The sequence below is a fragment of the Ornithodoros turicata genome, chromosome 8 (assembly GCF_037126465.1).
Source record: "Ornithodoros turicata isolate Travis chromosome 8, ASM3712646v1, whole genome shotgun sequence".
NCBI classification, from domain to species: Eukaryota; Metazoa; Arthropoda; class Arachnida; order Ixodida; family Argasidae; genus Ornithodoros; species Ornithodoros turicata.
Genome location: NC_088208.1, coordinates 16256699 through 16270069, shown reverse-complemented (window position 1 = coordinate 16270069; position 13371 = coordinate 16256699). Strand labels below are relative to the sequence as shown.

Below are 13371 nucleotides of genomic sequence, written 5' to 3'. Positions count from 1 at the left end.
AACGGCTGCGTTCTCCGTCCGCGCTGTTTCGTTTTCGTTATGTCCACCAACGTCACGATAACGTCATGATGACGTTTCTCTGATAGGAATTTATATGGCTTTGTGAAACGGCTGCGTTCTCCGTCCGCGCTGTTTCGTGTTCGTTATGTCCACCAACGTCACGATAACGTCATGATGACGTTTCTCTGATAGGAATTTATATGGCTTTGTGAAACGGCTGCGTTCTCCGTCCGCGCTGTTTCGTGTTCGTTATGTCCACCAACGTCACGATAACGTCATGATGACGTTTCTCTGATAGGAATTTATATGGCTTTGTGAAACGGCTGCGTTCTCCGTCCGCGCTGTTTCGTGTTCGTTATGTCCACCAACGTCACGATAACGTCATGATGACGTTTCTCTGATAGGAATTTATATGGCTTTGTGAAACGGCTGCGTTCTCCGTCCGCGCTGTTTCGTGTTCGTTATGTCCACCAACGTCACGATAACGTCATGATGACGTTTCTCTGATAGGAATTTATATGGCTTTGTGAAACGGCTGCGTTCTCCGTCCGCGCTGTTTCGTGTTCGTTATGTCCACCAACGTCACGATAACGTCATGATGACGTTTCTCTGATAGGAATTTATATGGCTTTGTGAAACGGCTGCGTTCTCCGTCCGCGCTGTTTCGTGTTCGTTATGTCCACCAACGTCACGATAACGTCATGATGACGTTTCTCTGATAGGAATTTATATGGCTTTGTGAAACGGCTGCGTTCTCCGTCCGCGCTGTTTCGTGTTCGTTATGTCCACCAACGTCACGATAACGTCATGATGACGTTTCTCTGATAGGAATTTATATGGCTTTGTGAAACGGCTGCGTTCTCCGTCCGCGCTGTTTCGTTTTCGTTATGTCCACCAACGTCACGATAACGTCATGATGACGTTTCTCTGATAGGAATTTATATGGCTTTGTGAAACGGCTGCGTTCTCCGTCCGCGCTGTTTCGTTTTCGTTATGTCCACCAACGTCACGATAACGTCATGATGACGTTTCTCTGATAGGAATTTATATGGCTTTGTGAAACGGCTGCGTTCTCCGTCCGCGCTGTTTCGTTTTCGTTATGTCCACCAACGTCACGATAACGTCATGATGACGTTTCTCTGATAGGAATTTATATGGCTTTGTGAAACGGCTGCGTTCTCCGTCCGCGCTGTTTCGTGTTCGTTATGTCCACCAACGTCACGATAACGTCATGATGACGTTTCTCTGATAGGAATTTATATGGCTTTGTGAAACGGCTGCGTTCTCCGTCCGCGCTGTTTCGTGTTCGTTATGTCCACCAACGTCACGATAACGTCATGATGACGTTTCTCTGATAGGAATTTATATGGCTTTGTGAAACGGCTGCGTTCTCCGTCCGCGCTGTTTCGTGTTCGTTATGTCCACCAACGTCACGATAACGTCATGATGACGTTTCTCTGATAGGAATTTATATGGCTTTGTGAAACGGCTGCGTTCTCCGTCCGCGCTGTTTCGTTTTCGTTATGTCCACCAACGTCACGATAACGTCATGATGACGTTTCTCTGATAGGAATTTATATGGCTTTGTGAAACGGCTGCGTTCTCCGTCCGCGCTGTTTCGTTTTCGTTATGTCCACCAACGTCACGATAACGTCATGATGACGTTTCTCTGATAGGAATTTATATGGCTTTGTGAAACGGCTGCGTTCTCCGTCCGCGCTGTTTCGTTTTCGTTATGTCCACCAACGTCACGATAACGTCATGATGACGTTTCTCTGATAGGAATTTATATGGCTTTGTGAAACGGCTGCGTTCTCCGTCCGCGCTGTTTCGTTTTCGTTATGTCCACCAACGTCACGATAACGTCATGATGACGTTTCTCTGATAGGAATTTATATGGCTTTGTGAAACGGCTGCGTTCTCCGTCCGCGCTGTTTCGTTTTCGTTATGTCCACCAACGTCACGATAACGTCATGATGACGTTTCTCTGATAGGAATTTATATGGCTTTGTGAAACGGCTGCGTTCTCCGTCCGCGCTGTTTCGTTTTCGTTATGTCCACCAACGTCACGATAACGTCATGATGACGTTTCTCTGATAGGAATTTATATGGCTTTGTGAAACGGCTGCGTTCTCCGTCCGCGCTGTTTCGTTTTCGTTATGTCCACCAACGTCACGATAACGTCATGATGACGTTTCTCTGATAGGAATTTATATGGCTTTGTGAAACGGCTGCGTTCTCCGTCCGCGCTGTTTCGTTTTCGTTATGTCCACCAACGTCACGATAACGTCATGATGACGTTTCTCTGATAGGAATTTATATGGCTTTGTGAAACGGCTGCGTTCTCCGTCCGCGCTGTTTCGTTTTCGTTATGTCCACCAACGTCACGATAACGTCATGATGACGTTTCTCTGATAGGAATTTATATGGCTTTGTGAAACGGCTGCGTTCTCCGTCCGCGCTGTTTCGTTTTCGTTATGTCCACCAACGTCACGATAACGTCATGATGACGTTTCTCTGATAGGAATTTATATGGCTTTGTGAAACGGCTGCGTTCTCCGTCCGCGCTGTTTCGTTTTCGTTATGTCCACCAACGTCACGATAACGTCATGATGACGTTTCTCTGATAGGAATTTATATGGCTTTGTGAAACGGCTGCGTTCTCCGTCCGCGCTGTTTCGTGTTCGTTATGTCCACCAACGTCACGATAACGTCATGATGACGTTTCTCTGATAGGAATTTATATGGCTTTGTGAAACGGCTGCGTTCTCCGTCCGCGCTGTTTCGTGTTCGTTATGTCCACCAACGTCACGATAACGTCATGATGACGTTTCTCTGATAGGAATTTATATGGCTTTGTGAAACGGCTGCGTTCTCCGTCCGCGCTGTTTCGTGTTCGTTATGTCCACCAACGTCACGATAACGTCATGATGACGTTTCTCTGATAGGAATTTATATGGCTTTGTGAAACGGCTGCGTTCTCCGTCCGCGCTGTTTCGTTTTCGTTATGTCCACCAATGTCACGATAACGTCATGATGACGTTTCTCTGATAGGAATTTATATGGCTTTGTGAAACGGCTGCGTTCTCCGTCCGCGCTGTTTCGTTTTCGTTATGTCCACCAACGTCACGATAACGTCATGATGACGTTTCTCTGATAGGAATTTATATGGCTTTGTGAAACGGCTGCGTTCTCCGTCCGCGCTGTTTCGTTTTCGTTATGTCCACCAACGTCACGATAACGTCATGATGACGTTTCTCTGATAGGAATTTATATGGCTTTGTGAAACGGCTGCGTTCTCCGTCCGCGCTGTTTCGTTTTCGTTATGTCCACCAACGTCACGATAACGTCATGATGACGTTTCTCTGATAGGAATTTATATGGCTTTGTGAAACGGCTGCGTTCTCCGTCCGCGCTGTTTCGTTTTCGTTATGTCCACCAACGTCACGATAACGTCATGATGACGTTTCTCTGATAGGAATTTATATGGCTTTGTGAAACGGCTGCGTTCTCCGTCCGCGCTGTTTCGTTTTCGTTATGTCCACCAACGTCACGATAACGTCATGGTGACGTTTCTCTGGTAGAGATGTCTATCCATGAACCAGAGTACGAAACTGTGCTCACTTTCCGTTGGAAAGCAGGAAAATAGCGATGGCCGTTCCGATGACTTCTTGCATATCGGATCCTATGACAGCAATCTCAATCATAATCCAGAGGATAATCCTGGGGACGCGGGGATAAGCCATGCGGCACATCTCTCCCAAGTGGAGCCCCGTAACGACGCCTAGGCGAGCACTCAGCCGCTGTATGAGAAGACCCAGAATGGTGGACCACAGCAGAACCCATAAGAGCTGAAAGAGTTTATATATTAAGGTGTTATTCGAACACATATTTTGTGGATACTTTATGAGAGAAAAGCACATGTCAGTCACCTCGCACGGTTATGATGATTCTTGGTCACGATAATTCGTGGCTTTATGTCGCAACGCAACTATGAATCTGGATCCCAGCTGCGATCCGCTGTTTCCAAGCGCTCTGCTTGCCGGTGCGGCGGCATGTGCTCGGGGAGCATAGCACGTCGTGGGCCGACTTCACAGTGAACCATATTTTGTAACGTTCAAACTCGAAATCAAAAGGCGATCTCAGCCCGGTGTTGCTTTCAGCGACCTCTCGCATCGCAGAGGCGGCACGCCCGCTTCGTAATAAATTAGTTCGCACGAAATCTGCGCAGTTTTCGAGGGAGATATTTCGTACACCCGTTCGTGACGGCTGAAATGTTACAGATATACCACAACCTTTGTGGTGATTTTGTGGCGGAGTCACACTTTGACATGCACGGCACGCCGTATATTTAACGCCCACCGTCGAGGACAACGTATGCGTGTAACTTGCATCATCCACCAAATTCGAACGCGGAACGTTGGGATCGGTACGGCGGACACGCAAGCCAACATCTCTACTGTGCCGGTGTAGGTCGCAGTGCTTGTTCCTGTACACACATTACGACACACTACAAAGAGTAATCATTTGTAGGAGACAAACTGCTTCGTATTGAACCGGAGTTTAGAGCTAGCTCACGCATTTTCACAACCCGGAGCTACACGGTTTCCCAACAATTCGACCGTGTCTCGTATGTCGAATGTCTGTATCCTACGGATAGACACGAAATAGGTGCAGATGAAGTCAATTTCGAACTTCAGCACACAAGCAGATGTTGGAACTGTTGAGCGGATCGTCAAGAGAGCTTCATGATCTGCGTTTGTGGACGCGGAGAAACAACAACAACTTTATTTAAAGATGATGAATGGGGAGTTTCATCGCCGCGGGGGATACTCTACGCAATTGCTAGTGGTGATGTGGGGAATAAAATAATGAGCCTCTTCACAATAAGGATCGAAGTCCTATTGTGTCCAAAAAGATCGAAAGAGGTCACCGCCGCATGCGTCTGACCTTTATGACTTACCGTGTAATAGCGCTCCCGGCTCATGTACATATGAAGTTTACACACACACCAACAAACACGCAAGCAGGTCTATACAGGGTGTCCCAGCTAAATGCGAACATATTTAAAAATGAGAGAGATATATACATATATCACTTTTTCCGAGATGAAATCAATTGCAATATAGCATATGCTGAAGGGCACTCCTTACGAGGGCATTAGTAAACTCCTAAGGCAATGTCTTAGTTAACTTTCAATAATTAACTTTTTAATTATTAAAGAATCAAAAATAACAAAGACGGTTAAGAGCATCAGCTGTTTACTATATACATTAAAAACAAGACTTTCGTGCAGTAGGCTGCACTTCTTCAGGTTTGAGGACCTGTTACAAGTGGTGAAGCATATGCTTCACCACTTGTAACAGCTGTGGAAAAGGTTGTCAAAGGTTGTCAAAAGGTTGTCAGTTGTAAAAGTTGTGGAAAAGGTTGTCTACATGCACCATGACTTTGGCTGTGACCGATGCCTCGTGTGTAATCATGTGCGAATAATTAGTTAAAAACTTAAGCGAATACATAAACATAATCAAAGCAAATTTACGAAGAAAGATGAAAGTCACTGAAAACCTTTTCAGTGACTTTCATCTTTCATCGTTAATTTCTTAGGCAAATTGAGGCTTTGTATGTACTTGTCCCTTCTATGTTGTTCCTGCCTCAGAACATCAGTTCTTTCAAATTGACGAAGCCAATAATTATAAAACCGAATAGAATACAAAGTGAACCGACAGAACCGGACAGAATGCACATGTAGCACAAATACGTGTATAAACCTGTCCACAATATGTATACACGATATATTCATAAGGATCCAAATATGACGTAGCGCTCAATTTGTTGTATGTCCTCTCTTGTTCCGTTTTCGGCCTTACGTGGGTAGTTTCGGAGACTGTTCCAATATTCTAAAAACGATAAAAGAGTGCAAGGGGACAACAAAAGATACAAAAAACGAGACAAACACAGTACAGAAATGAAAGTGAAATAGTGAAAGTGAAAAAAGTTAAGTAAAAAAAGAAAGAAACCACATAACACAGTGCTGTATTTGTCTCGCTTTCTGTCCCTCTTGTTGTCCCCTTGTACTGGGGTTTCTTTTATCGTTTTTAGAATGGATCACCAAACTGCCCGGATTTTAACTTTATTTCAGTACATGTTCGAGTATATTCGCTTTGGAACAAACATCGGTTCGATACGAAATTTGAATACGAAATTCCGTATCCATTATGAGATCGAATCGAAAATAGGCTTATTCCTTTCGGTATTCGAGAAACTCCAATATATCCGCACATGCCTATCCGTACGCGTATCCGCCCTACAAACAAATAATAATGCTGAAGAGTCGCCCCGAAGAGTCGCCCGTCGCGAAAGAACGGATAAAGGATGGTAACAGGGGATGAACTTCAGCGATTGACCCTGTATTTTTATCAGGCTCGCATGGAGTATACAAGGCGAATACTGTCCCTTATCACGATCGTTGTACAGCTCCCACCAACCTTAATAATAACACTGCAAAAAATTTGGTATCATGCTTCCAGCGCAATAACAGCCACACTGGGGGGCACTGCAGGAATGTTAAGTGAACAAAATCCTTGCGCTAAACTAACAGAATAATTTTATTCCATTAAGAGTTCCTCATGGCCTCAAGCGTCGCTGTAATCGCGCTCGGGAACGAGACCATATTTTTTTCCCATGCTTATTATTAAGGTTGACGGGAGCTGTACCACTCGGTTCAAAGGGACGGACGCATCATGAAACCCATCTATGAAACCGGTAACACTAACACACACCGGTGTTCGCTATCGGCCAACTGTCTACCTGGCGTTCTTTTCTTTTTTTTTTTGCTTTTTTCGTTCGAAAAGTACTTAGATATTAACTAAATGATCAGCGCTGTCTCCGCGGCTGCACAAGCTCCAGCGGCGTGAGATAGATTAAAGGAAAGGATGACTTAAAAAAAAAGATGGCTAACCAACGGTGAATGTGGGATGAGATAGATTAAAGAAAAAGATGACTTTAAAAAAGATGAGGTTAATGCGTTGAGGGCGAAGGGTGAGGGTGGGACACTGAAGAATGAGATGGGCCCACTGGTTATGTAGAAGAACGTGTGTCCCACGCGAAATGCCATCGACTCCCAACTTGAGGCTTTGCCACTGCCGGGTACATAGGCACGTCAACAGTTACACGATGCTCAGAGAGAAGAAGGGAAGTTTGTGGTTGGTACGTCTTATGGTGTGGTACATTCTAAAAAAAACAAAAAAAAACTGAACTTCACCGCATAGCACGCTCTGCGCCAACCATTGCCACGAATGATGGGGTTATAGCTTCTGATTCGAGGAGAGAGGTAGGCGTACGCGTTTTTGTGTCAATTATCATGTATCCAAATTGACACAAAAAGGCGTACTCAAGCCCCCTGTCTCCTCGAATCGGAAGCGATAACCCTATTATTCGTAGCAATGGTTGGCGCAGAGCGTTCTATACGCGGGGGAAGTGCAGTTTTTAGGTGTGACCACCACCACTTGTAAGGAGAACCTACCTGGTAATCAGCTACAGCGCCAGCCTGAAGGTCGGATTCTATGTTTCCAGGATCCAAAAACGCTATACTCATCAGGAAGCCGGGACCAGTAAAGGCCCATAGCTTGCGGAAGCTGAACACGGCCTGAAATTCGGATGACATAACATGAGGGTATTGTAACTTTGGCAACATAGTAAGACTAGATGGCGATATACACACGAGATATTCGTAAGTACTATAGAGAGTGCTCAGCGGATTCTGAATGAATTTTAGTTGCGAGTGTTCAAAGCACGTACTCGTACAAGCGATTGAGAAAGTTTGTTCTATACTCTACACCCGCGCTTCACTTTGTTTTAACATAACGATCTATTTGCTTAAAAATGCCATCACAAATAAGCGACACTCTTAGAGCAGAACCTCACCACTGGCCAAGATTGGAACCACTCTTAGCCAACCATCATTCCGAATGACTTCACTCGTTCTACCCCACTCCCCGATTTGTTGAAAACAGGAGGCGTGCAACTCCTTGCGACATTTGTGCAGTTGTCTTAATTGTTACAAAAAGACGTACGCCCTGAGCTTTCCACAAGTCGGGAGTGATAACAGTAGTATAGCGTTGTGCAATGGTTGGCCCTCGGCGTGTTAAGCCCGACACGCATGGCCCGTTGTCGCTCGCGATTCGCTCGCATTGGCGTCCGCGCGGCGAAGTTTTGGAGCGTTCACAGATTGTCCCAAAGGTCCGGTATCAAGCGTCAACCGCATACGACGATTTTTTGACGGAAAACCGGCCACCGTCACTGGTTTTCTGCTGAGCCTACGCAAATAATGAGAACGTCACCGATTTCTCGACGACAGCTGTGGACAGAAATATCCGGCGAAAGGCGGAAGCGGCTGCTCGACTGCAGCCAATAGGACCGCAAACGGAAATGACGTCAGGCGGCCGCTCCACGTGTGGACGCGGCGGCCATTTCGGATGCCCGTATGGCGAACCAGGGGAGCATTTCGAAAGCTAAAGATGCCGTCTTCGGGGATGACGCGAGCCCGGTTTTAAATATTTGTCAATTAATTTGAGGTTAATATTTAACACAGAATAACAAAACGCCCGCTAGGGTGCCACCGTTCGCCGTAGTGGAAATCGGTGGATGCGGTTTTTCTCGGCGTTTCGCCACCGGGTTGTCGTGCCGGTGACAAAGTTTGCCGGCTTCCCGTCCAGAAATCGTCGTAAGCGGCTGAGCCTGCTAGATGGTCTAGAAAAAGAAAGCCACAACGTCGCGACGCCGCCGGAAGTGAGAAGCGGCTCTCCCCAATGAGATCCGGCTAAGCAACCACGTGATTGCTGTAGCTTGCGTCTGGTCTGTTAGTTCGCTGGGCACGCCAAGGAATATTGTATGTCTTCGTGCTTTGCACAGTTTGTTTTTCTATACTTGTATTGTCGGCATGAGTGATAAGTTTGCTCATAATCAGAACAACTCAGTTCAGATGTTGAAAAGTCACCGCACAGTGTGGACTTACAAGATACCGAACCGAGCAGAGACTAGCCCTGATGCGGCTTAGTTGCGTTTTATGCACGAGGGCGTCAGTGCAGTTTGGTGACACCATAATAGTCAACCAAAAAATAAATGCCTATCAAAATGTTTACTAGCTACTACAGGTTCGTATTCAATGTGTATTTATTACTATAACAATCCTCTTTTTATACTGACACAATAACGTGGGTGTACGCTCATGTGTTCGGGCAACACTGGGAACGAGCCTACGATAGCGTTTTTCTCTTGCTGCATGCAGGGGGGGGGGGGGGAGGTTCCTTGCGCGTCGCGTTTTCGCGAGCAAAAATCGCTCTATCGTCAGGTTAAACAGTGGCGTAGCCAGAACAGTATTTTTCAAGAGGGGTTCTGGGGGCTTTACATGGGGGAAGAGGATGTCACCCTCGTTTCCCTCACCCAAATGCACTACCAAAGGTACGATGTTGGTCGGTCAGACCTCCCTTCTGTTCTACTGGCGAGTTACGTGGTGAAGCTCTGTCTTAAGAGTGTTTTGCTGCAACATTACAAGGCAAATCGAAGGCATCATGCATTTCCACGGTGGTGTCATAACGCGTGTCGCCTTGAATGAGAGTTACCATGGCAGATGTTAACATAAGAAATTTGTTTTTTATATATTCGGTTTCAAACGCAGTCAAAGTCTATAAATCATGTACTAATCAACGCCTCTCTGGAGATGGTAAACGTGTGAAACCGTGCAAGACTCACATTGCCGGCATCAGGCACTGCTATTTTTTCTTCAAAGTAGACTTGGTCCGACTTCTTGAACCCTTCCCTGATTGTAGTGTCGTCTCTGTTGGGGTCATGGCTGGGCGATGATATTGCAGCATCTTTACAAATGAATGCAAGTTGATAAATGATCATTTAACTTGAGCACCAGAGGATAAAGATATACATCTAACAGCGGATTTTTCGACTAGCGAGTTCGAATTGCGAAATGCTTAGGTTAGTTTGACTGCAATAAGAAAGATATGAAGATGCTCACTCCCGTAACCCAAGGGGCAGGCTACACCATATTACTTATTTATACAATCAATCCATGACGCACTGCTCGGCTTTGCACCAACACAAAAAGCGCGGGGCTCATTGTTTGCATATATTCATAATCTACGTGCGAAGGAAACTGCAGTTTACACTTGCTCTGTCCCACTCTTTTTTAAGAAGGCCTGCAATGCGGAGCGGGACCTCATTGGTCTCCTCAAACGATTTGCCCAATCATCGCGGCGGGCCATTTGTGAAGACGAATGAGAGAAGGAAACCGCAATTTATGCTTTCTCTCTCCCTCTCTTTCTTAAGAAGGTCGACAATGCGGAGGGGAATCTCATTGACCTCCTCATATGCTTTGTCCAATCATCGCAGAGGGTCGTTTGGGGGGACCAATGAGCGAAGGAACCGCAATTTAGGCTTTCTCTTTCCTTCTCTTTCTGAAGAAGGTCAACAATGCGGAGCGGGGTCTCATTGTCCTCCTCAAACGATTTGTCCATTCATCGCGGAGGGTCGTTTGGGGAAACAAATCCGAGGCCTCTCCGTATTACAAATGTACACTTCACTACATTTTGCCCTCCTTCTGTGGTTACGTAAACGTGTAAGCTGCTCCTGTACAATGCAACACTGCCGGCCAAAACAAGGGAAGGCCGGGCCTTGTCAAGCGCAGCACTGCAGGTCTTACAGCGAAAGCTGTATCAGGGTTCTGGAGCAAACCGAAAACCGAAAAAAAACGTTATTTTTGGGCGAACCGCACCGGAAGGAAAACCGAAACAAAATTTTATGCTGTGGAGGGAAACCGAAAATATGTTTTTGTTTCCGGTTCAAGTGAAAAACTGAACTATTTGGGCTTCATTACAACAATGTGCCGGAGCGCAAGACGGGCTCCTTGTTTTTGTGAGACTTTCTGGTCCCTCGTTCGTGACACGTGTTCCCAGTAGTTCGGGATGTTTGTGTCCCTGCCCCCAACTACTGGATTTTCTCCTTCTTTTTATTTATTTCAACTAACTGCGGCTAAGTGGTCTGGGGGAGCCATTCTAACTTTGTCGCGACTTAAATCCCCTTTTTTTTCTGTTTCTATCACATCATATCACATCACGTTTGCGGGAGACTGTGGTTTCCGGCACGGCTCCCGCACGCGCGCAACACCGCGAAATGTTGCGCGTGACGAACTTTTACGACGAACTTCGCGCGGCAGGATAAAGTTCGGCGGCACGACGCGGAATGTTCGCTGGCTGCGTTAAGGGCAACCTCCATGGAGCGAATGTACAGCGAAAAGGCTGCGAACTTCGCTCAGCGTCGGACGCCCTGCGCGAGGCGACAAAAATGTGAGCGTCCGCCGCCGATCTGCCCATGCCAGATATTTTCGCCCAGCGTCCGCGATTCCGGAAGCGTCAACTGCAGATGAACCAATCAAAGAGCTCTTCCGCTACGAATCTACGCCAGATCGCCTGCACGTGGTCGTCTGCGCTCGTGAATCATCGTCATCGTCCTCTTCTTGCAACTGGATGCTGTCGTCTGCTCGCTGTTTCGCCAACTGCATCGTTAGAACGTGAGGCATTCTCTGCCAAGAAACATGTTTTCTTTTCGCAGTAGTGAATATGCTTTTCGGTACGTTACTGGGCGCATCTTTTCAGACAGTTGTTGGATTTAGTTGCAAAATTTGTGACATTAAATGAACTTTTTCGAGCAACTGATTTCACTAAGCTTTCACCTTATACCCTGGCAACAGTGACATCACAGCGTGACTTCCCGACGCTGTCCGCTGGTTTTTCGCTCCATGGAGCTGGTGCCGGCGAACAACTGGCGGCGAAACGCGCGTGGCAGTCTGCCGCGCGAACTTCGTTGCAAAAATTTTGGAGGTTGCCCTTTACATGAAGCGAAGAAGCAGCGGATGCTGCTGCGCGTTCGTTGCGGGGCTGTCAGTGTGCCCAGACGAGTGAAACACGTTGTGGTCAAAGATGAAACGAAGAAGCATAAATATATAAAAAAGAAGCATACATAAAAAGAAGCATAAAATAATATGAAACGAACAAGCTATAAAAGTGTTATAACTACGATTTTTAGTCTTTTTGGCGCGGTCATAACATTTACGTGCCTATTTCGTGGAACGCGCGCGGAAGTAGAGTGTGGTCTGGCTACACTGCGCGGGGAGAGAGTCGTAGGAGAAAGAGCCGCTGCCCAGATTGATATGGGGGGTCCTCTGGCGCCTTCTTCTTTTGAAGAAGAAACTATTGCTCATGAAGTTGAGAGAGCTTGCGAAAAAAAGAGGAAAGGACAAGGAAGTTCAGGGTGCATTCCATATGGCAGCCAAGAACAAATTCCAGACGCGCCGCTTTTGATGTCATTGCTGGTGCTGGGCCTGGTACAACAGGTGAAGAGCGCGCAAAGGCGATGACGACTACGTATGGCGAGCAGAAGACGGAAGTCGAGACCAGTAAGCCCTAATTGGCTGTTTTCCAGACGCTTCCAGCTGGCCGCTTCCGGGAGCGTCGGACGCCGAGCGAAATTTTCTGGCCTGGCTACATCGACTGCCGGCGGCATATTTTTGACGCCGGGCGACGTTCGCCGACTGTTCGTCGCGTATTCGCTCCATGTAACCCGCCCTTTAGAGCACGTTCTTCTTCATTGCCCACACTACCAACCTTTTCTAACCGCGCTCTCCGAACCTCTTAACCATCTGCACTCTCCCTCCCCCCCCCCCCTGTCTCTCAAATTTGCGTGGTCCCTGGCCAAATCCAGTCCACCAACGCTGTGCCCTCAAAGCCCATTTGACATTTTTGGACACCATACGACTTCGGAGCTTATTGTGAAGGGGCTCATTATTTTATTCCCCACATCACCATCAACAATGGGATAGAGCATCGCCCCTGGGATGAAACTACACATTCATCATCTTAGAGATAAAGTTGTTGCTGTGTTTCGCACATGGGTGCGCAAAGGCGAGAATTTTTGCCCTGCACTCTTAAAAATGAACTTCACCACATAGAACGCTCCTCGCCAGCCATCATTTCAAATGATATCGTTATCTGCCCTGATTTGTTGAAAACGGAGGGCGTACGCCTTTTTGTGACAATTATGAACAGCATAAGTGTCACCGAAAAGGCGTACGCCCCCCGTTTTCAACAAATCAGGGCAGATAACGATATCGTTTGAGATGATGGTTGGCTAGAAGCGTGCTATGTGGTGAAGTTCATCTTTAAAAGTGTGTCCCCGTGCATCGTGTCGAATAGATGCAAAAATAAATAATTCTGACTGGTCGCTCTTCTTGAGAAGAAGATTGAGAGCGTACATCGTGGTTTCGTTCGCTCATAGATCACGGACGACGCAACCGATTAAATCCGT

At 46.7% G+C, this 13371-nt stretch overlaps 1 protein-coding gene across 2 annotated transcripts in view; it reads right to left on the bottom strand.

Moving 5' to 3' along the window:
- Positions 1 to 13371, bottom strand: part of LOC135366538 (natural resistance-associated macrophage protein 2-like) — a 63134-nt gene that overhangs the window by 37341 nt on the left and 12422 nt on the right. For both annotated transcript variants that reach the window (XM_064599269.1, XM_064599270.1), the window contains exons 4-6: positions 9751 to 9872; positions 7523 to 7645; positions 3625 to 3851 (exon numbers count right to left, since the gene is read on the bottom strand). In XM_064599269.1, the coding sequence (XP_064455339.1) occupies positions 3625 to 3851; positions 7523 to 7645; positions 9751 to 9872 (472 nt within the window). The remainder of the gene's footprint in view (positions 1 to 3624; positions 3852 to 7522; positions 7646 to 9750; positions 9873 to 13371) is intronic.